The following is a 24,750-nucleotide window of genomic DNA, read 5'->3' as shown; positions in this document are numbered from 1 at the left end:
CCACGCCAGGGTAAGAGATTCAATCCCGCTGGCCATGGCTAAAAGGAGACAGGGGGGCAACAAGCAGCGATAGACATGCTTTGCATGCAATCATTGCACTGCCTTCGGCATAATTTGTGACGCCAAACGACGCGCACAAATCAAAACTGAAGGCGGAGCTGGGACGAGGCTTCTGGAATCGTCTCAATTCCAAGAAGCCTCGTAAGACGAGGGCAACGCATGCGCTGCATACGTCAGGCCGAGACCTAAAATGGAGAACCTAAGTTACCCATTCTAACCTTAAAGGATAATTATTTCTATTAAGGCATTCTAGATTATCCAGGCTTTTGTATTCTGCTACAGCAATAATTGTAAAGAATTGTAGTATATTCTGATTTAAAATAATTGTGGAAAAATACATTTTTAATGTAATTCCCTTGTATGATGTAGTACAGGCCGTATCGTATTATTATAATTATATGTATTATCTTCACAAGCAACGCACGTTTTTAGAACCATACCTATATTTTATAAAAACACCACGTGATAGAGCGCTCTATATCCAGTTTAGGGTAGGTTCCCTGCCGGTTAGAGAGTTAACTGCAAAATGGAGCACCCCACATCAGACGTCCTTAGGGTGCCCCTGCTGCAAAGCACCGACAGAGAGCATAGCCCATCTTATGTTTGCTTGCCCTGCCTATAAAAGTGCAAGGATGAAATGGCTGAAACCTATTTGCAGAGAGTTGAGTACGCATGAACATTGCACTGCTTTACGTATTTTAAAGGCTGACTCGCGGACCCTCTTTGCCTGTGGAGTAGCCAAATATCTTGGCTGTGCTTGGATTGTAAGATTTTAATTCCTGCGCAAAGACTTGCAATGAACTATGTTTTTACCTTTAGTGTTACGATTTATTTGTGATATTCTGCACAGTCACTTTATTCTCGAGAGATACTCTAAGTTTAACCCAAAGGGGAAAAAGGCTTTTATGATTAGAAGGGCTATTAATGAGTTTTGTAAATATTGATTCTAGATTAGACTACCTTTGCAATAATTCTATTACTTAATACCGAGGGTATCCAGAATTGGATGTGTCGAACGTTGAATGTATTTTATATTTTTTAAATTGATGTTTTATATATTTTTTTTAACGATTTAAATGATTGACGGATGTAATAATGGAAATGCTTTTAAGATATTGGATATCGAAATAAAGCTATTTGATTGATTGATAATTATATGTAACTAAATTGTTTTATAAACTTTGTTGATAGAAGGTAATGTAGCTAAAAGCATGTTTAAGAAATTAAATTTCATGCACTTTTATTCATTTTTAATGCAAAATAATAAAACGTTTGCAATTGATTGCACATTTGAAATAATAAAAAGAACATTTCTTTGGTAAGTACGTTCAATTAAGGTAAAGTAATGAGATTTGCAACCTTCATTTTAATCCAAAAATAAAAAACAGAATTTTAGTCCCACCTGCTTTCCTGCATCTAAGGATTGAGCGGACCTCTTGGGATGTCCTTTTGTGGGTTAACTTCTCATCCAGAACAGGGTGTCGGTAAGCTTTTGGAAATCTTTCTTTCACAACAGTCGCTTTTCCCAGGAAGGTGCCCTTGTAGATACGAGCTTCAGCTCCTTGCTTAACAAGGTTTAAAGTTTTTAGAAAACTGCAAGTCCTCTGTCGAGCACACTTTTCGACGTCTCCCTCCATCAGTGATGTGAAGGTAGCCTAAAAAAATAAGACGGATTTCAGAGTAAACTCTAACCAAAATAATGAGTTGGTGACAAGAGCAAATATAAGCATTTCATCATCTTATAACATCACACTTTTCCACCACCCTTCCAACGTGCTCACGCCTTTTTGTCATGCAAGCCATACCAACAAGATTTTTTAACACGCTCATTTAAACATTTCAAGAGTTTAACATCACTTCAGCAATCATATGACCAAGTCATAGCTATATTATAAAAAAAGAACAATTTTCATGTAAAAGTGACCTGAAATTGGAGATTTTAGAAGGGCCTGAAATGTTCTACATCCCTTTACTCTCTATTGTTTTGCAATTTGTCTATTAGCATGAAAGTAGCTTTGAGGGCAAAATACTCACCATCTATATTTTTCTTTGATAGTGTTGGTCTCTGCATCGAAGTTAAAACGTAATGTAATGCCCAACGCAGTGCACCAGATTACAGGCTATGGTTTGTCGGTGCTGATGACTGATACTAATTTTAGAACACTAGGACTTATGCATAGTAAATTTTCTGAGATTAGGATAACAAAACAATATCTGAGTTTGAGCCTGTGCTCTTTGTTAATCTCACTACACAGGCTCAAACATACTTTTGTGTGCCAAATTAGAAGCAGCGGTAGCGGTGTATCTACTTTGGGTGCATGGTACCTTGGAATGCTTCAGAAAAATGGCTGACTCTGCTGGGCCAAGCCCTAGCAGTAGGCAGAAGAAACACAGAATCTTTGTGCCACTCAAGTCAGACAGTGTGAAAGGTACTGCCACCTTACTGGGTCCATTAGTTACAGACAGTCTCCTGGATCTGGATCTTTGATTTGAGTTACTCTTTAATGGAATCAGAGAAGAATTTGAGAGATGTTACACAGTCACACTGTACAACAGGCTTCCACTCAGTTAAGTCTGTATATTGCAGTTGCTTTAACGGCAGAAACAAGTCTGAGGCCAGGAAGCTAATCTATCAAATAGGCCCAGCTGGAAGGAGCCAGCTTGAGTAATGAAGTAATTTAGTGCAGAAATCTCGAATAAGTAAAAATTGCGGCTTCAATAAGGCTGCATTTGAGAAAGGTGACTGATTAGTGGGATCAGCCAATGTCTCTGGAAGAGCGAGAACTTCTCCTGGAAACATCCATACTACTCTCAGAGCTGCACAGGTCTGACAGATCACCCTACTGGTACTCCGCCTTAAGGAGCCCTCCTTCCTCTACTAAACCTCTTCTTGTGCCCAGACCGATTGAATTTTTGAGGCTTCGCAGTCCACTACGTATAGGGTTCATGTTATGCTGCTCGTTGCGCAAGCAGTCCTAACCCTTCCACCCACTTTGCTCGTCTTCCTTATCAATCTCGAGCCCCTGCTTCAACCTAAAATATTAAGTATATGAAAAAGTGATGGCTAGAATGCTTGCATTAACCTCAGCCACTGGCTATTACTAGGGCTGCATACCAGTTCATTGTTACTTTGCACACCATGCCAACTCAGTTTGGACCCTGCCATGTGCAAATCAGTCATGACCCTACTCCAATGGTAACAGTCCAGCCCGAAATGCAGGCAAGGTCCACATTGAACCGTTACACAAGCAACCTAGGGCCTGTTTTGCCCTCATTATGGCGTATTGTTATGATGGGTTTAGCAAGAGTTTTTTCCTTTAAGTGGTTATTTAGAAACTTGCATCGTTGTGTGTTCTGTGGTATCCTCCAGAACGGAGATTCTATTCTTGGCAGTTCGATCTTGGCTGACAAGAGGGGATCACGCTCCGGAAAGCTGCTCTCAATAAAGACTATCTCTATTCATCTCCGCTGTCAACATTACGTTCTTCACCACATTTTGATGACATTTTGCCAGCCAAGCAGCCTATGAGGTGATCGGCTGACCCGGCCAACTCCATACTTTGTCTGTGCCTCTGGACTAATGGTCAAAGCCGTTTTAGGTCTCTATTATATGCGATTACACAAGGAGTATCTTTGTATGGAATTTATGCCGCACTGCAAAGAAAAATGATTTAGGGCGACTGGATGCAAGAACTCTTACATAGTACATCTGATATAATCTGATGTACGAAGGTCAGGGGTGTGGAATTTAATCAAATATCTACTTGTCCATGGGGCAGCTTGCTTCATTAATCAACTTGTCCTGTAACAAAATCTTCTTGTCCCTTTGGTGCCATGTTGTGCCGCAACAAATTATGGCAGCAATCTCATAACATAGGAGCTCTGATATAGCCTCTGATTATGCCAGGGCTCATACCATAGTAGTGTTTGAATACTTGCAATCCTCTTATGTTGCCACGTTTCCGCAGATCTACATACTGGGCTGAAGGTAGTGGTACGCAATAGTTCCAGGGTTAGAATGCCCTTTTGAGTCTGTGCAAACCTACTAACTTGCATGTTTTGAGGGTTTTCAACAAATCTTCTCTAATATTTTCCCATACTGAGAAATGTTGGAAATTTACTCCTGACAGACGTAAACCTTCTTCCAGAGGTGGGGAAAAAGTGGTTTTAGGGAAAGTAAACTTGCAAACACTCTGATTTTTGCATGAGCAAATCTACACATGCACATTTGCTCATGCTAAAATGCAGTTCACAAATATTTTCTAGGAGTACTATTTCTTGCCCTACTTCTGTAAATTCTTGGGAATTCACGAAAGCCATATAGCTGCATCTAATGCAAGGACATATACCATGGGAGCACTTTTGAGACTTTCTTTAATAATTGTACCCCTAATTTGGTCTGGCGTTGACCATGACCTTTTGGTTTACTAAAATTCTGTCTCTCTCTCTCTCTGTATCAGCTGGCTTCACTGTGAGTGACAGCTTTCTGCTTTTTCACAAGTAGCATATCGGCACACAAAGTAGTTTGGTTCAGTGCCAGTAACTACTGTGGCAGTGTGTGCTTTTTGAGACCAAAACATTTTTTTGCTTTTGCCAATGTTTCTTATAATGGTGAGGGCCTGGCAGCTCCCACACAAATAAGGTTTTACAAAAACCATGCCAAAACAAGTCACACATTGACAAAACTTAAAAGCTGGCCACCAATTTCAGTCCTACTGGCTTTGCAAATGCTTGTATATTTGTGTTTCCTATAATCTTATTAAAACTGGTTAAACCGATTTTCAATTATGAATATTTTTGGGAAATGCTAGCCTGCATCAACACATGTTACTAAATGATGCTGCAAAGAAAGGGTGCCTGACAGTAGTTTAGTGAAATGTTTTTTTTCCTGCTTTCATTTTTTCATGAACATTTTATTTTGAAAGCAAATAATCATCAATCTTGCTTTCAAGCTTCTGCAAATATTTGCATCAAAACAGAGTATTCTGGGAGCATTATACATAGCCTCATATTGCTAAACTTTGAAAACGTGTGTACATATTTTTATACTGGAACCACTGTCAGTAATGCAGTCAGAGCTTACAACATTTACTTAGCGCACTCACACTAATAAGAAAGGCTGTCAATTAAATAGCCATAAATACAAATTTGAACAGCATTAACATATGGAAAAAATATATATTTCCTTAACTGCAGACAGTTCCCTTCCCTGATCCATAATGTGGTACTGCAAACTGGCAGCCAAAGGGTTTGTGCTGCAGGGGGTTGGGCCTACTTGTCCCAAGGACAAAATGCACATGAAAATGTGTTGCCCTTAACCCCAAACAATATGTTCTGGGCGCCGGCCTATAGGGATTCCACATCCCTGTAAGGTGAAACTATTCTGCATGTTAATGGTATACAGTTTTTGAATTTTGAACAGGCTTTTATCATATTTTACATATTTGCTGCAAGCTGTCTTTAAAAATAGTTGTTTCTAAATTTAAGCTTTGCAGGACACCCTAGTTACTTCCTTTAACTTAAATTAACCTTTAAATAAATGCTTGCCTGTTTATTTAACATCTTTTAATGTTAGCATTGAGTCTAATAAACAGTAGACCAATGCTGCTGCTGCTGTTGACCATGAGGGTCGGACGTAAAGGTCAGGAGGAGCGCATGCTTTGAGTATCACTGGTTTAACGGTCACAAGAAGCTACGAGTGCGAGGCAGCCTCGAGCTATGCGCTGTTCTCCAGTTTCAATATCCGCCACAAAGCAATCGCAAGATCAGCAACTGTACAGCACAAGGTTAGCGCGCCTCTGTCCACGAAATCGGCAACAAATGAATGTTAAGGCCAGCGTGCACAAAGCAGACCAGTTGCTCTCTGTGTGGGATTACTTGCAGAGTCCTCCACAGCACACCATGTGATATTAGAGGAAAGTGCCTCACTTCTTGGGGGTTTTCCTTTCTGCTTTTATGGAACGAGAGGGGATGTGTTATGATGGGTCCAGCTATTGCTTTTGCCTTTTATGGGATATTTAGAACCATGTGTTATTATGTGTTCTGTGGTGTCCTCTGGAGTGGAGATTCTATTCTTGACAGTGGATCTTGGATGGCAAGAGGGGATCACGCACCCGGAGGCTGGTTTTAATAAAGACTACCTTTATTCATCTCCACTGTTAACATCAGGTTCTTCACCACACTCATCGGCTAGGTATAGATAGCTTGGTTCCAATGTTACAGTGTGCACAAGACCCACGTCTGGGCTTACCTGTCCCACTTAGGGCGACACACTAAGGTATACAAAAAAAAGTGATGGATGGAATGCTTGAATTAATCTCAGCCACTGGTAACAACTTGGTCGGCATCCCAGCCCATCGTTATTTTACACACCATGCCACCTCAGTTTGGACCCAACCATTTGCAAACCAATCTTGACCCTGCTCCAATGGGAACAGTCCAGCTCGAACTACGAGGCCAGTCCGCCCTGACTTTTTCAATATTTAAATAAAACCACTTTTTATTTTATATATAAAACAAGACTTTTTCAGTTCTCTACATTTTTTTGGTATGATTGTATGTACTGCAACTTCTTTTAAATTCTAATTTTCCAATACACTCCCACCTCCACAAACATAAATGTGGTGCCACTGAGGGGGAAGGATAAACCATCTGGTAATAATAGGCAGAATGAACAGCTTTACCTATACAAATTTGAAACGTCCAAAAAGGGGAATTCGTATAAAAATGATATGGAGTTTACTGTACAAATTCTTTTTATTATTTTTTCAGACATAACATTTTGCACATAAGATACTCTGTTGGTACATGTATTTAACTGTATTTCTATCACGCACACTGCAAAACTGAATTGTTCAGTACAATGGGGGTAATATTTAACCAAGATTAACCACTATGGTGAGGACTATATGTGCCAAATGTGCAAGGTAAGGTAGGCACCTAGTGAGGCAGGTTTTTTTCTTCATACTGGTGTCAAAGGATTACAAGATGCAATTAAGGCTGTGGGGTTTCCCGTTAACCTACGCTCTCAGCCATGGGAACACTTTCCACAAACTCTGGATAAATATTTGAAAGAAAAAAAAAATCCAGTAGACCAATGAAATTAGTTTGTAATAGATCGAGTCGGCATATGGGTTTTAGACTATATATGTTGAGAGGGAAAAAAATATAAATTCTACTGGTGAAACACAAATAGTAAGTGAGACCAACAGACCATTGACTAGTTTCACGAGGCAGCTGGTATTTCTCTGCAGCAGTTCACCTTATGTTCAAAACCTCATATCAGCAAATGGGGCTGGAAGGAAATCTCTGTAATTTTTACAAACAGTAACCCTCACTAGTGCTGTGATGGTCTAGCAGAGTGCAATAGGCTGGTAGAGCAAAGAAGGCACAAGTCGGAGGTACATGAAGGTAGACAGCGTGCACACAGTATTTTCACAGGGTGGACGCTCTCTAACCTGTGAAGAAGTTGGCCAACACTAAAATATACTGAGTTTGTCCCGGTGTAAGTTTCAGACACCAGGACACATTCAGCGGCGTCTGCACGTTGTCTGCTTTCGTTCTGAGCAGCAACTGCATGCAGCAAGGGGACTTTGTTATTTTAAATTCAAGTGGGCCCAAAACAAAGGCCAAAGTTAAGGGCCCATCAAGCCTCTTTTTGTTCAAGTATTCTGGCTGGGAGATATCTGGAACCTCACACATAGAAGCAACGGAAGGAATACAATCAATCAATCAATCAATGACACTTATAGAGCGCGCTACATACCCGTAGGGTCTCAAGGCGCTGGGGGGGGGGTGCCGCTACTGCTCGAACAGCCAGGTCTTCAGCTTCTTCCTGAAGGAGAGGTGGTCTTGGGTCAGGCGCAGGTCGGTCGGGAGGGAGTTCCAGGTCTTGGCGGCCAGGTAGGAGAAGGACCTTCCTCCTGTAGTCGCTCTTCGGATGCGGGGGACGGCGGCGAGGGCGTGGTTGGCTGATCGGAGGTGGCGTTTGGGAGCGTAGAAGTTGATCCGGCTGTTGAGGTAGCTCGGGCCTTGGTCGTGTAGGGCTTTGTGTGCGTGGGTGAGGAGGCGGAAGGTGATTCTTTTGTTGACGGGGAGCCAGTGAAGGTCTCTCAGGTGTCCGGTGATGTGGCTGGTTCGTGGGATGTCGAGGATGAGTCTGGCTGAGGCATTCTGGATCCGCTGGAGTCTCTTCTGGATCTTGGCGGTGGTACCGGCGTAGAGGGCGTTGCCGTAGTCCAGTCGGCTGGTGACGAGGGCCTGGGTGACGGTCTTCCTGGTCTCGGTGGGGATCCACCAGAAGATCTTCCGTAGCATGCGTAGGATGTTGAAGCACGCCGAGGAGACGTTGTTGACTTGCCTGGTCATGGAGAGGGAGGAGTCCAGGATGAAGCCCAGGTTGCGTGCATGGTCTGTCGGTTTGGGTGCGGCGCCCAGGGCGGGAGGCCACCAGGAGTCGTCCCAGGCGGAGGGTGAAGAGCCCAGGATGAGGACCTCCGTCTTGTCAGAGTTCCGTTTCAGGCGGCTGGTCGCCATCCACTCGGCTACCTCTTTCATCCCTTCGTGCAGGCACACAGCTTGTTATCACTTCACAGGTAATTAAGAGAGGCATGACTTTGTTCAGTTCCTGTATATATGTGATATGCATGCACTGTAAGAATGTCAGGTGTGTTGGCCTGCCCCAGTATTTACACAATTCAAATAACACTATTTTGTTTTATTTCTTTTATAGCTCTACTTATCCCAATGCATGATGGTGTCAGAGCACTTTACATCACACATAAACTTTACACATTGACAATATATCATACAAGTGTGTAAATCAATGTACAGGATGTGTTAAATAAGACAGTGAGACTTATAATGTGCAGGAGTCACATATCCTTCATAGCTCGCTGTGCTATATTAGAAGGATTGCAATTTATGAACTGCCAATAACAAAAAGATCTCTGTGTTAAAACCAGTAACCATTTACCTATCTACATAGAATAAAAATATGTTGTCTGCATGTTACAAGATATGGTTAGCAAGAGACACATTAAACCTCTATGCTTCTTTGATTAAAGGATGTGACTAAACAAAACAAAGATGACTCCAGCAAATGTGTTAACTTCCAGAGTTTTTCATTTTATTCCCTGAGATCTACTGGGCACAAAAAGACCTCTGCAGCAGGTGTTTTAACCCCAAAAGATATTTTAAAATCCAGACTTTGCAACCATTTGAACTTAACAGATTTACTACAATATTTCTCCTTGTTGCCAATTTCATTGTTGCAGTTTTTTTTAATGTATACTTTGAGGCATAGATTTTGCGTCAGAGTTGCGTCACTTTTTTGGTACAAACTCGACGCAAAATCTCATAATACGCTTAAATGTACTTTTGATAGACCTGCTCAACATGTGAGGTGTGAAGATCTGAGGTCATGTGTTGTGATGCCACATGCGGTGATGTCAAACACCATGATGTCACTTGCATTCTGTCTAACTTGGTTAGTACCCCACTTCTTTTTTTAAGGAATGTGCCCTAGAGCAAGTACACAAAATGTGTAAATGGACCGGTGGAACCACAATTCCTACAATTCAGAAATCGAGCACTTGATCCATTATATGATATAGCAAGCGTGTAATGCACGGGAGGCACCGGATCAGCCTGACGTGCTTGGACGTCTTGCATTCTCGAACTCTCAACCTCATGCATGAAAGGCGGGAACTTTGCTGCTGAGCTAGCTTCAATCTATTCAAAATACGCGCTCTCTTCTTAATAAACGGTAAGAGGTAGCCGTTCTTTTTCCGCTAGGGGTCGCTGTTGTAATGATAATGTAACCATGCATTCCCTTCTGTTTTTTGCCGTGCGTTGCTTGTATGTCTACTCCCATGAAACAACACTATATTTGAGAGCAGGCGGCCTCGGAGTGACCCTTAATATTAAAAGAAGCCTGTCTCCATTCCGCTTTCCAGACCATAAGCAGAGTACAGTGCGAACAAGCAGTGATTCGTTAATATTACCCCTTCCTCGGTCAGAATCTCAAGCTCGATTCATAGAGTAATTCCAAATCACATGCTGACCAGCTAGATGCATAACAAAAAAAGCCTTACTTCGCACGTTTACCATTATTAAAACTGTTCACTGTACAGTACCTACAGAGAAAAGCACATTCCCGGAGCTGACGGAGAAAGCACGCCGCTGTTCGAGACCTGCGTTGCTTGAACTCAAGAGCTGAAATGGCTCTTCCGCAGAGGACGTGCTATAAACACAAATACAAGGAGTCGCCATCTTGGAATATGAAGATATTAAGGTAATAACCAGGTACTTACTGAAAACATACTAATACAATAATTTTAAAGCCTCAGCGTTTACTTTCCAAACTGGTTAACTTGTTAAATGAAGTTGTGCCTCTTAATGAGCGTAAAATACAGGATACTTTTATAATGAATTTTATTAATAATAAACGTAGTTTATGAAGACTGCATTTTCGTTCCATGAAATACAACTTAAATGTGCTTCTTTTAATTCTATGTTATGTTCTAGGTTTTTTTTACCTACGTTAAAGGAAATGTATTTCAAAGATATATACCCTGTCTCCATTACATAGAATAAAATCGACGGTGGAGTTTTTTTGCAGCGCAGGCTCGAATTGGCTAACATCTCGCTGTCTGCCATTGGTTGCTGCTAAAAGTGCACACACCCTTGGCTTCGCTCATTGGGCTTCGAGCGTAGCCACAGGCTACTCTGAATTGATGCTAAACGACTTCCCTTTGTACTGTATGCTACCCTTTCTGTGAGCACTGCCAGCATCGAGGCGAAGGTCGTAAATAAAATAAGAGCTAACAAATGATGCATTTTATTGATAAGGATGTGAGGCTAATTGAGAGGTGTGAGAAATGCCCCAAATACAATCTTAAATGAGCGCAGTAAGGGAACCATTGAGCCTATGAAAGGAATGCAAAGTACCCGAGTGGAAAGAATAAGGCATGACTAAGTAAACGAAGTGAAATAAATTGACGGTAAAGAGAAAGAAAGACGGGAATAAAGGCAGCAAGGAGAAGAAAAAGGAAATTCAGAAGGGCTTAAAAGATTATTTTTTAAAAGAGATGGAAGAGAAAAGCTCAGGAGAAAGAACATGCTTTGGAAGTTATTTCTAAATAATAAAGCGATTCACAAATAGTCATTAGCATACGACGCACTATTATGCAGGAGTTGCAAGAGTATAAGATTCTGTTATTAGCACCTACCCATTCATATGTGACACCTTCATCCAGGCTCTCGTTTTAAAGCTGCAGCATATTGCAAACTTTGATGTGACGTTTGTCTTTCAGCATTTTAAATACACGCTCAGAAATTGCGGCAAGCAAACATTGGTTGCCTAAACACCAAGGCCTACATGTAGCGGCCCGTTTGCGAACTCAAAAAAGTATTTTTACATGTATCTAAACCCATTTTGCGATTCAGTAACCTGTTACCTAATCGCAAAATGGGTTTGCGATTTGCTACTAGGAAGGGGCATATTTAGGGCGCCCTTTCCTAATACGGAATCGCATCAGTATGTAGGAATGTGTTGTGACAGAAATGCGGTCGCAAAACATTCGCATTTTACCACCTACTTCAAGTAGGAATGTACAAATCATTGGATTAAGGTAAATAAGACAGGTGTGTACTGTGCAGTAAATGCAAATGATGTGCCCGTAGTGCCACGAGGTGAAGGATGTAGTGCAGGCTGCCAGCAAGACTCAGTGAGCTAAATGCTCACCATTAAGATACCAGTGACCGTACAAGGTCAAATTCCGGCAAGGCTATCTCACCTTCCATCCTTCTGAGATGATAAACTGAGTGCCATTACATTGGGTGATATCATCACCTGTTACTTATAGTGCTTATCTCAGAAGTGCGGTGAGAGACACTTAAGGAAAGAAAAAATATTAATATTGGTGAGTAGTTCAGAAAGGCTAGTGTAAGCCTTCAGACAGGTAGCACGATTGGTGAGGAGAAAGGGGAAGGAGGAGACACTGTTCCGTAATGGGATAAGGTAAAAAGGGCAGTGCTCTTCAGAGTGAAAGGTGACTGAGTGTGACACTTCTGCCATGGTGGAAGGAGATCGGTAGAAAGGGTTGAGGGGTACTGTGCGTTTTAAATTATTCTTCAATTGATGGAGTTTTCTTCAAGAAGTTTAACTGAAGAAAGTACCTGTCACTCCCAATAGTTTAGACAATCAATTAGAGAGTGTAGTATCAAGAGCAGGCACCTTGAATGTTTTAAGCTGGAATGTAGCAGGCCTCCAACAAAGGCTTTGTGACCCTGGGTGGGTTAGTTTTATCCAGAGTCAGGATATAATCATGTTACAGGAGACGTGGGCCACCGCAGATTTACATGTTAATGGGTTCCAGTGTCATAACACTCTTGCAACTAAATCCAGAATGGGCCGTCCCTCGGGAGGCTTATCTATCTGGATTAATATTTCTGTTGGAGGCACTACCAGGGTTATACCAACGAATAATCAGAATTTCCAGGCTATACTATTTAATCAGAAAATACGTTTTTTCCTGGTTAATTTTTATAATAATGATTTTAGCTCATTACCAAATATACATTTTAGAAATCTCTTTAATTTTATCACCACTCTGGAGTCTCGGCCCGATTTTGACGACACCAGTGGCCTTGTGCTGGGAGGCGATTTTAATGCAAGACTTAATGCTGACTGCTGAACCATGAAGGACTGTAATCCGGTACCTGGGTGTCAAAGAGGTGTGGAATTAACTTCCCTTTTGAGCACACATAATCTGGAGAATGCCATGGACATAATGGTTAACTGTTTCCCAACAGCCTCCCTAGTGCCCACATTTAGAGGTAGAGATTGCTCATCAATAATTGACTATATTTTTATTTCCCCTGGGCTGGCCTATCGTATCAGTAAGGCTATGGTAATTCCTATGCCTCAAGGGGATCACAACCCCATTAGGATCTGCCTAAAAGCAATCCACCGCCCAGTATATAACAAGGAATGTGGTGCTAGGAACCTCTCCATTAGTTCAAATAACCTTAGATTAAAATGGAGGGGTATTAATGTTATGGCGACTTTCCAGACTCTGGTCAGAGATAAACTACCCCTTTTTTTCTCATGTCTGTCTGATCTAAACCCGAATCCTGGGGCAGTTGAGGATTTCGTTAAGATTTGCTCGGCTCTTCGAGCCCAGCTTATGACCCCGCCGCGCGTAATCGCGGTTGACCAGGGATGGTTTGATCATGAGTGTTCTCTGGCCAACCGTGATTTGCGGCGTGTCTTATCTTCCTGCCTGAGGAACTTGACCGACGTGAAAAATGCTAGGACTCGATATAAACTGGCCATTAGTAGAAGGAAGGAGGAGATCCTCGAGGAGCGCTGGGAGGTGTTAGCGCAAACCGCTGCCCGTGGAAGGGGGGATATCTTTTGGGCTGCGGTTAAAGATCTGCGCTGCTCAGGTCAGCTCTCGACCCCAATGGATTGTACCATTCCCGGAGCTGCCTGGGTGGACCATTTTTCTAAGATTTATGCGGTCCCATCCTCATCGACGGCTACTCCAATATTTAACGACTCTCCATGGGTAGACATATCATTATCTGAGGTGGAAGAGGCCATCGCACAGAGCACGGGGAATAAAGCCCCAGGCTCAGACGGCCTTCCCATTGACATTATTAAAGCCTACCCTGACTTATGGGCCCCTCTCTTGTTGAACGTTTTTAAAAATTTAACTTTCACCTCTCCACCACCACTAACTTGGTCATCGAGTATAATAGTGCCTATTTTTAAGAAGGGCGATCGGTCCCAACCATCATGTTATAGGCCAATCTCCCTTATCGATAACACCTTAAAAATTTTAGGCAGAGTATTGTATAATAAAATCCTAACATGGGCCGAGGATAACCACATTTTGGAAAGTTGCCAGCTGGGTTTTCGTAATAAGGTTGGCACTGCAGAGCAGTGCCTCAATCTCAACCTTATTTTGGGCAAATACACCGTTGCACGTAAATGCCCAATTTACCTTGCTTTTATGGATTTATCTACTGCCTTCGACCTTGTCAACAGGTCGCTGCTTTGGAGGGCCTTATTGAAATATGGTCTGGACGAATCCATGGTTCACTTCCTGGCCTATTTGCATAGAGATTTGAAGGCTTGTGTCAGGATTGGCCATGGGGGTGAGGTAACTGAGATGGTAAGAGTTAATAGAGGGGTTAGACAGGGCTGTGTTCTAGCCCCTCTTTTATTTATCATTTATATCAATGGCCTACACAAACATTTGGTCTCCCTAACTGGCGATGTCCCGATAATAAACGGTAACCATCTCCCCGCCCTGCTATATGCAGATGATGCGGTCCTTATGGGCCGCACCCCTAACGCACTACGCACTTTAGTGAATGGCTTTGTTGACCATATGGACTCCCTAGACCTAAAGACTAATTTAAAAAAATCCTTTGTAATGTCATGTGGCCCAAAGAAACGACATATTGGTAGCATTGTTGTGGGGACAGAGAGACTGGGGTCAACTAGCAGCTTCCCGTATTTGGGAGTGGTCTTTGCTGCGAGCAACTCCTGGAGTGGGCATATTGCCCACTCCAGGGGTAAGTTCTCAAAGGCCATTAACTCAATCCTGAGCCACCCCCGCCCCAAGAAGACCGGTGCGCTGGCTGCTATTTAAAAAATATACAAAGCCCAATGCGTCCCGGTTGCCACATACGGTGCTGAGGTTTGGGGAACTACTAGATGTTCTCATATAATTGCAGAGGAAAACAGATTCTGCAGGAGGCTCCTCTGTGCCCCCATATCCTCCCCACACTATATATGCCATAAGGAATTGGGGTTGCATTTTATAGGGGATTTTATTCGTGCCCGCCCTGCCCTTTTTTGGCTGGCGATTTGGAAAAATCCTGCCGCCAAATTGACCAGGGACATTATTGAGGATTGTTTACGTTGTGATAAGGGCATGGCTATCCCCTGGCTTTCAGGGGTGCTGAGTGCACTTCACAGCGTGAACTCCCAAAATGTTTTCTTAAAACCCACCACCACTACGCTTCCATCTAAATGTGAACTTAAAAAAACACTTTATATGTTGTTCAGTGCCGAAAGGGCAGCGAGGGAGTCTTTGAAACCTAGCGTTTCTAGATATCTAGCTCGCAATCTTTTAACTTACCCTACACCCAGTTATTTAACTCTCCCAATGACTCACTGGAAGCGTGGCCTTATATTCCGTCTTAGGGCAGGTACCATTAAATATGCTCTTAGTTTTCCCTTATGGAATTATAATGAACAATGTGTTGAGCCATGCCCTTGTGACTGTCGGAGCAAGCAAACAATTTTACACTTTTTATTTTTCTGTAAATTTTATATCAAGTATATTAAATGGTTTTTAACCCCGTATTTTAAAAAATTAAAACCAATTAGCCTGGAACTTGCATTTTCGATGATTTTGACCCTGGACGACGATGAACTTGTCTTTCGTGTGAGCTCTTTCTTAAAAACTGTGGTTCGTGCTCGATTAACAATGTCTTAAAATTTGTATGGTCTGTTGTTTTTACTTGTAAATAGCATCATACTGTGTATTTTGCAACGCTTATTTGATTTACTGTGCTTTTATGGATTATTATTGATCCGAATAAAGTTTCATTGACTTGACTTGACTTGACAGGTGTGTACTGTGCAGTAAATGCAAATGATGTGCCCGTAGTGCCACGAGGTGGAGGATGTAGTGCAGGCTGCCAGCAAGGCTCAGTGAGCTAAATGGTCACCATTAAGATACCAGTGACCGTACAAGGTCAAATTCCAGCAAGGCTATCTCACCTTCCATCCTTCTGAGATGATAAACTGAGTGCCATTACATTGGGTGATATCATCACCTGTTACTTATAGTGCTTATCTCAGAAGTGCGGTGAGAGGCACTTAAGGAAAGAAAAAATATTAATATTGGTGAGTAGTTCAGAAAGGCTAGTGTAAGCCTTCAGACGGGTAGCACGATTGGTGAGGAGAAAGGGGAAGGAGGAGACACTGTTCCGAAATGGGATAAGGTAAAAAGGGCAGTGCTCTTCAGAGTGAAAGGTGACTGAGTGTGACACTTCTGCCATGGTGGAAGGAGATCGGTAGAAAGGGTTGAGGGGTACTGTGCGTGTTAAATTATTCTTCAATTGATGACGTTTTCTTCAAGAAGTTTAACTGAAGAAAGGAAAAATGGTGTGCTTCTCTCCACATAGTTAAACTAAAATTATCTTCTGTTCTATTGCTGGGGTCAATGGAACGTTTGCCTGGACGCTTGCCACTGTGAGTTTCATAACAGAACAGTGACGCTGCTGTCTGGAACACCAGCGCTGAGCCTCGCGCTGTACACAACTGCGTCATGTGACCCTGCTCCCAGACAGTGAAGCCGTTGGCAGATACCAGCCTCAGCCAGCAGAAGACCTGCGGCCACCCTAAAATTGTACTGTATTGTCCGCCTAAGTCTGGAAACCGGGACTGAGACAGGCTGAGTGGGGGCTCTGCTGGGTTAATTTGCTGGGTTTATTTAATGATTAGAGCCTGAAAGTCCCACGATAGTGCAGAGTGACAAATTCAAATTAAACTAAACAAAGAGCTCAGGAACTGAGCGCTTGTGTTCTGGCCAGTTACAAATGGAACAAGCATTGGCTCACGGAGAAGCTCACGGAGAACATCAAAGCGGCCGCGAAAGTGAAAGTGATCGTAATCGCGATCAAACATCAAAGCGGCCGTGAAAGTGATCACGATCAAGCGCGGCGCGCACCCACGCACATGCACTGTAGCTCTAGGCCGGCCATGGTAGCATTTTTTTAAGCCCTCACAAAAAGTCTCGCCAGACCAGCGCATGCGCTGGGTCACGCGAGACCTAAAAATGAAATGAAAACTTTTCATTTTTGTTTTTGAAACGCATCCCATTTTCCTTTAAGGAAAACCAGCTGCATTAAAAAAAAAAAAAAGATTGCTTTATTTAAAATCAATCACGGACATGGTGGTCTGCCGTCCCCAGCAGGCCACCATCCCCGTGATTTTAGGGACTCCTAGAGGTTCGCAAATTGCGATCTACCATATTAATATTAATGAGGTAGAGCGATTTGCGGCCCGCTAGGAATTGCTATATGAAACTCTTTGATTTTCATACATTATAAATTGCGATTACCTAATTGCGATTCTCCGAAAATCGCAATTAGGTATTCGCAATATACAATTTTGGTACATGTAGCCCCAGGTTTGTTGGGAGGTGTTACACGTGACAAGGAGCCACTTGGAAGGCCTGGTTGCAGTATGAACATTACATATGCAAGATTACCTCACAGTGGATCATAGCTGCCAAATTTATAGATTCCTTATGTGTGATTTTTCATTGTGTTTATATGTGATATTTGATTGCCTTAAGTGTGGCACTGTGTTACTTTTTCAGACTTATGTCCATTTGATGAGTGCATGTCCATCGTGTTGTCAGGTACACACTTAATGAGCATAAACTGTGTGTATGTGTTTCTGGGGTGAGGCAAAATGTATTTCCTTCAGAGTGCAGCATATAGAAGCTGCAGTGTATTAGTTGAAATTCACAAGGCTGCTTTAGAACCTAGTTTATCCTTCTCTTAGACACGTCCAACACACGTTTTCCACTCCAAGGAGTTGAAACCCTTGACTGCTGCCTGTACATCTACCTGTCCTGTGTATCTTCCAGGAGCTCCTCCCTGTAATCATATGTGAGATAGCCAGCCAGTACTTGCAGGGCACAAGTAAAGGATACACACAGACAGCATCCACCCACTATTTTCACAAGGTGGCCGTGTCCTCCCTGCCAAGAGGCTGGACCCCAGTTGAATACACTGAACTTGTCGTGGTGTCATTTTCCGACACCGGTACACATTCGGTGGCTCCTACACGTCGTCTTCTTTCTGTTCCCAGCAGCAGCGAGCAAGCAGTGAGGGGGCTTTCTTATTTTTACCTCCAGCAGAGCCCAAGACAAAGTCTGAATTTAAGAGACCATCAGCTCTTCCCTTTTGTTCCAGTATGATCCTGGCTGTGAGCTACCTGAATCTCACATCTAAATGCAAATGCAGTGGAGGGGAAACAAAGGCACACAGCATGTACTCACAAGTAGAAAAAGAGAAACTACAATTTGGAGGCAAGATTTTGAACTTATTTGTTACCTATATAAAATACACGCATACACTGCAAGCATATCAGATGTATTGCCTTGTACTAGTATGTACTCAAATAATAAAAAAATCACTATTTTTTTAAATTTCTTTGATAGCCCTACTCGTCCCAGTTTGGGGTGTCAGATTGCTTTACTTCATACATACACCAGATACATTGACAATAAATCGTACAAGTATGTTAATCAATGTACAGGACATGGTACATAAAACAATGTGGGTTACGTGGTTTTGGAGGCACATATTGTCTTTCATAGAGGTCACTCTGGTATGTTAGAAGGATTGCAATTTATGAACGGCAAGTAATAAAAGGATCTCTGTGTTAAAAACAGTAACTTATGTACCTATCTACATAAATTAAAAAATCTGTCATCTGCATGTCACATGAAGTGCTTTGCAGAAGGCATATTAGCCCTCTATGTTACTTTGAGTCAATAATATGACTGGACAAACACAGATCTCTCCAACAAATGTGCCTATATAAAATAATGTGTTTCTAAGCTCTAATACATTTCAGAAGTGAATAATCACATATTAGGAAAAACCTTTTCACTTTTGCAGCGCTGGACTTTCGACCATGACTTAATAGGTGTTTCATGTACTTTTTTGGCAGCAATGTATACATGCAGTTACATTTTTGTTACTCAAATCTTAATCGGGGAAACATAGACATGGGATACCAGGTAAAAAACAATATCACAGGGAATGCATGTGTTGGCAGATGCCAATGGAATGCTTAAGTTGCATTGCCTATTCTGTCATATTAGAGCATCACAGGCAGCCTGAGTCATTATGCCGCCCATCTTCCCGGATCTAAGTAGTGAAAACTATTACCAGTTGTTGCATTACAGTTGAGAAACACACGCATGACTGGTCAGGTAAGAGCCTCACTTCTCAGGTTCTTATCTATGCTTATCCCTGGGTCAGCAATGAACTGACCAATGTTTTGACCAATGGATCCTAAAAGACCTCTGATTCAGTAGCAGATCTGCTTTACCATCAGGCATTGGAATGGAATGAAAAAGATCTGTGCATTGTAGTTCCTCCACAATAGCCGTATGCCTAACCCATCGCTCTTTGCTCAGACGCTATGTTAAAAAAAAAATCCTTATCTGATAGAGACTTCTAGCCGCAGATTCCTAACCTTAGAATATTCCCCAGGCAGAGGACTGGATCCAGAAACTATTGGTGAGCAGTACCTTTGCGCGCTGGTACGTGGGTTTGTTTGGCTCCACATGGCGTCGTAGGTGTCATGGTGACGTGTGGTGCCTATATAGGCACCACTTCAGTGCGCTAATGTCAGTTCTTTTCTTTCCTCTGCAGTAAGCTCAAACCCAGAGAGAGCTACCCCCAATCACTTTTTGACTGATTATTTTTCAACTTTTTGTCAAAGATTATTTGAAACTTTTTCTTCTGGGGTGATGTTTCCACCGCAAAGGCATGTTTTAAACCATGCGTCACCTGTCACAGCCGGATGTCGGTGACAGACCCGTACTTGGTTTGGCTTTGGTGCCTGAACCGCAATCACAATGCCAAAACATGCAAGGATTGCTGCACCATGCACCCTGAAGCATTGAGGTTGCAATCCCTCAAGCTCCTCACTGTCCGACTCTGATCGACCTCACGACGTTTCAGATCTTGGTCGGGAGGAAGGTCCCAAGATCGTTTGCTTAGCCGTACCAGGCGATCATCATCCTACTCCAAATTATCGGGTATGTCGCAAAAGAAAAAGTAAAAAGAAGTCAGAGGGGCTTCCACTTTGCCGTGCTAGTCTTCGGACGAGTCATGGGGCCATCAGCAATTGAGACCTAGCTCTATGGTGGAGCCTGGGCTGTCTCTGCTCTTCCCTAGGTTTCCAGGAGCTGGAGCGACCCCCGCCCAACTCAAAGACTTTTATGAGGCCATGCACCTCATTTTTGGGTAGCCGGACGCCTCTAGACCGCCCTCGGACCCCAAGGATCTGCGATTGGTCCCTACTGATCTCCCGCCGGCAGGTTTGCGCTTTGTGCCAGACAGGCCCAAGGTATCCAGTGACAGATCCAGAGAGGTGCCGGTCGAACAACCTCGATCAATGCTGACGCCTACTCCGGTGCCACTGACACCCAGAGGTGGCACCCCCCATCATCATTCCTGACTCCGATACTGAGTCGGAAGGGTGTCGCCCGTCGCCGACCGGTGGCAGATTCCCATATTGAAGCCAGTGCCTTGTTCCTATGACAGGCCTGGATTGGGTGATGATTGATAGAGGTCTGTGGACACTTATGGGTATCAGCAATTAGAAGATCCAGAGGATACCTGGTATGAGGATCTGGCAGATACCAGTGGACTGGACACCTTCCCAGACACTTGCCGGGTTTCTCCCTCCTACCATGGCTACCACTTGCAGTGGTGGTGCAGAGGGCGGCGAGGTCCTGGACCTTACTGTACCCTCCATGGCAGTCCAGACAAACGTCTTGGCAGAGGTGCTTCAGCCAGGAGTGGCCCCCACTGAACCATTACTCCTATTTAATAGACGCCTTACTGGCGTCCTATTTGGGCCTGGTCCAAGCCTTCAAAAAGGGCTCCTGTGCATAGGACAATTGCCCACCGCCATTGCCCCGCCCCAGGGGACCCAGTTTCCTCACCCAGCACCCCACTCCGGAGAGCTTGGTGGTCCAGGCCTCCACCTCCAAAATCAACCCCAATGCATTCCCTAGCACTCCACCGGATGGGAAATCCAGGAAGAGGATGTTCTCATCTACCAGCCTGGCTACCAGCCTGGCACTGCAGTCGGTAAAGACGGCGTGCTTCTTGGGCCAATACTCCCATATAATCTGGGACTTGGTGCGCAAGTACTGCTCATTGTCTCAGAGGAGACCGAGCCATATTCTCTCAAACAATTGCTGATGGGACGGATGCAGCCAAAATTACCATAAGAAGTGGGCTTGACACGACAGCCCACTTCTTATGATTTAGTTATCGGTGACCCTTAGGCACCACCATTGGTGGAGAACCACTGGCTTTTCAGGAGATTTCCTGGCCTCGCTCATGGACATGCCCTTTGATGGCTCCCGTCTGTTCTGAGAGAAGGCAGTCCCAGCGCTGGAGCGCTTAAAGGACAACAGGTCTTTCCATGGCCCCTCGCCATCCCCAGTCCACCTTCCGCTCATTTTGTGGCCACGGAAGGGGCTTTGAACCGCATCTCTACACTCCCAGCCACCATGGCTAACAAGATTCACAATCTTTTCATGGCGGAGGATGTGATTCCCACGTACCATGTGACAGGTAGCCAGAAGTCGGGTCAGTCGAGCACCTCCGCCCGGCAGCCACAGCCTCCAAACCCCTTTAGTTTGTCCTCCAACCATCATGGGCATCCAGTGGGAGGCAGGATACGACATCGCCTGCACCACTCGAGGTCAATAACATCCGACAGTTGTGTTTTGCAGCTCATCCAGAAGGGCTACTCCCTCCTCTTTGTAACCACCCCTTCACCCACCTCTCCTTGTTCCGTCAGGAAGTGTTGGCTTTCTTGGCCAAGGGAGCTATAGAGAGGGTGTCTGCATCAGAAGTAGGTTGTGGTTGCTATTCCCGCTACTTTCTGGTGCTCCAGAAGAACAAAGGACTTTATCCTATCTAGACCTACACCTTCTCAATCTCTTCCTGAAAAAGCAGAAATTCAGGATGCTCACACTCATGCAAGTCCTGTCTGCCCTGTACCTGGGGGACTGGATGGTAGCGTTGGACTTGCAGGATACATATTTCCAAATTCCTGTGCTGCTGCACTCAGATGTTACCTGCGGTTCACGGTGGGCCAAGAGCACTTTCAGTTTGCCATGCTTCCCTTCAGCCTTACCAGTGCCCCTCAGGTTTTCACCCAAGTGAAGTTGGTGCATGCAGCAAACCTCATGAGGTCAGGGCGTCAAGTCTCCCCCACCACAATGATTGGCTGTTGAAGGCAGGCTCGCCACAGCCAGTTGTGTCCCACCTCCAGACTATGGTGAATCTTCTGTACTCACTGGGGTTCACTATCAACTTGCCGAAGTCACATCTGACCCCTCTCCGATGCTCCTTTTTACCTGAGCTGGTCTAGATACAGTGCAGTTTATGGCCTATCCTCCTGAGCGGCGAGTCCAGGATATTCGTGCTATACTACTGATTTTTCAGCCTCTATCCATAATTTCAGGGAGATTGACTCTGAGGTTGTTGGGCCAAATGGCTTCCTGCATACTGCTTGTAACATATGCACGTTGGCATATGTGGGCTCTGCAATGGGACCTGAAGTTCCAGTGGGCACAGCCTCAAGTAAATCTCTCCGACATGATCCAGATCTCAAAGTGAACTGCAAAAGCTCTTCAGTGTTGGCTCACGAACCATGATTGGGTTAGTGGCAGACCCATCTCCCTTCCCCAACCAAAGCTGACTGCTGGAACAGATGCATCACTCCTGGTCCGGGTCTGCCATCTGGAAGAGGTGGAGATTAGAGGACTCTGGTCTCCGGTAGATTCTGTGCTCCACATCAATCTGTTGGAGCTTCGGGAGATCTAGTTGCGTTGGAAGCCTTTCTTCAATCAGGGGGAGGCTGGTACTGGTGTGATGGGTTTCTGGTTGGTAGAGGTATGCACCCTGTCCAAGCAGGCACTACAATCTTCAGGCTAAGTCACAGACACACCCTAAATTAACCTGTGCACACCCCCTGGGAGCTTGGCACAGAGCAGTCAGGCTTAACTTAAAGAGGCAATGTGTAAAGTATTGGTGCAACCCTTCAAACAGTAACACAGTGAAAACACCATAAAAAGACTCCAATCCAAGTTAGAAAAATGAACTTAGTTTTATAAATAAAACAAGAGCAAAACAACAAAAATCCAATAAGTAAAACTTGAGATATGAATTTTTAAAGAATAAACTGTAAAATAGCTCTTCGGATATCCAGTACCAGGTAAGTCCAGCTGAAGATTTACTGTCTCAAAAATAGTGCAAAGAGTCCCATTTGCTGGGAGACAGGTCACCAGGAGTAATGAGTGCGTCGCTGGCAGTGGTGCACCGGTGTAATGAATGTGACTTCTCACCAATAAGCCACACCCAAACCCTGCACTCCCTTAACCCCTTTGCCGCGGCAGGAATTCCGCTGCGGCGCTGGGGGGGGTTTGGGGGCAGCGCGGTGGCGCTGTGCTCGTGACGGAACCGCTCCGTCACGAGCCACGGTTGAGCTGTGCTCATGACGGAGTGGTTCCGTCACGTCTCCGCCCACTGCGCTAATCGCCCGCACAGGCGGGAATTAGCGCCACGTGGGCGGAGCGGCGGCCAACGGCCGCAGCATGACGGAACCACTCCGTCATGAGCACAGCGCAACCGTGGCTCATGACGGAGTGGTTCCGTCATGTGCAGGGAAGGGGTTAAAGAAAGGCAAATGTATCACTGCACCTTTAAATCATACACGTTTGCAAAGCACTCCCAAAGGCGAGGCGAAAACCCAGCACTCCCAAAGGCGAGGCAAGAAGACAAATTCCGGTGCATTTAAAAATGACACCCAAATTTATTAATGCAATATTTAGAAAAGGCAGGCTGAATATATCAGTAATTGCAGACTCCCATATATCAAGTGACTAATTAAATGGACAATTGAAATAGAATGCAGTATATACAAATAGCAAAGAGTAGAAAATATATACAAAAAGATGGTTAGGAACACTTCACCGACTGATTCTGCAACATCCTTGCCAACTCTAGCTGGGGAAGCCCTTTCAACAGCGCAGGAAGGAGTTCAGTCAGGACCCAAGTTCCGTCACCTCCACAGCAATACGTCTATTCTGTGGTGAACTTCCACCTGGCCCCCGCAGGTTCCCAGCTTTAATACTATTACTCAACGTGAGGCGAAGCTTCTAGAAAACCTCGCCCCCGTCTCATTGGAAAAAACCGAGCTGGCTGGTACCAGTCTGCGTCAAAGCCAAGACGGAGGCTGGCCAAGCTCCCGTATTTTGACTCTGAGGCAGAGTTGTACATTCCACAGATAATATCCAGTTCACTCTGGTCAGTGAGAGCGAAAAAAAAGTGAGGAGCAGAAAGACCTTGAATGTGAATCGCAGGCACTGCTTTGCACTCAGAAACAAGGAAAAGTCAGAAAACATGAGGCCAATGTAAAGCCAATAGTAAGCACTTATAATTCTCATCCACACAACTTGCAAGCACTGAAAAAGCTTGAAACAAGGTAAAGTCAGAAAGCAAGATCACATGAGGCCATGTCAAAGCCAATTGTAAGCACTTATAATTCTCATAACCAAACAACTTGCAAACACCACTGGGCACGCAGAAGAACTGAAGCAAGGCAAAGTGAGAAAGCAAGATGACATGAGGCCATGCCAAAGCCAATAGTAAGACCTTATAATTCTCACCAATGTACAACACCGAGCACATGTGTGCACCACCGGTCACAACACTGCACTTCGAGACCCAAAAAGTACATTCCACACCTCTCTCTCCCTCTCACGCCTTCAAATGCACATCCCACACACTCTGCTCTTGGCAAGACTGTTCCACTCTGTGACAGCTCCC

At 44.1% G+C, this 24,750-nt stretch overlaps 1 protein-coding gene across 5 annotated transcripts in view; it reads right to left on the bottom strand.

The window, feature by feature from the left end:
- Window positions 1–10,341, bottom strand: part of TP53RK (TP53 regulating kinase) — a 67,164-nt gene extending 56,823 nt beyond the window's left edge. For 3 of the 5 annotated variants that reach the window (XM_085619306.1, XM_085619304.1, XM_085619305.1), the window contains exons 1-2: window positions 10,201–10,341; window positions 1,463–1,715 (exon numbers count right to left, since the gene is read on the bottom strand). In XM_085619306.1, coding sequence (XP_085475432.1) covers window positions 1,463–1,715; window positions 10,201–10,332 — 385 coding nt within the window. In that variant the 5' untranslated portion in view covers window positions 10,333–10,341. Of the gene's footprint in view, window positions 1–1,462; window positions 1,716–10,196 lie in introns of all 5 variants that reach the window. The other 2 variants (XM_085619308.1, XM_085619307.1) reach the window with 2 other exon arrangements.
- Between the last annotated feature and the right edge of the window lie 14,409 nt (window positions 10,342–24,750).

This window comes from Triturus cristatus, chromosome 7 (genome assembly GCF_964204655.1).
Source record: "Triturus cristatus chromosome 7, aTriCri1.1, whole genome shotgun sequence".
Lineage (NCBI taxonomy): Eukaryota > Metazoa > Chordata > Amphibia > Caudata > Salamandridae > Triturus > Triturus cristatus.
This window is presented reverse-complemented; position numbering and strand designations above follow the sequence as displayed.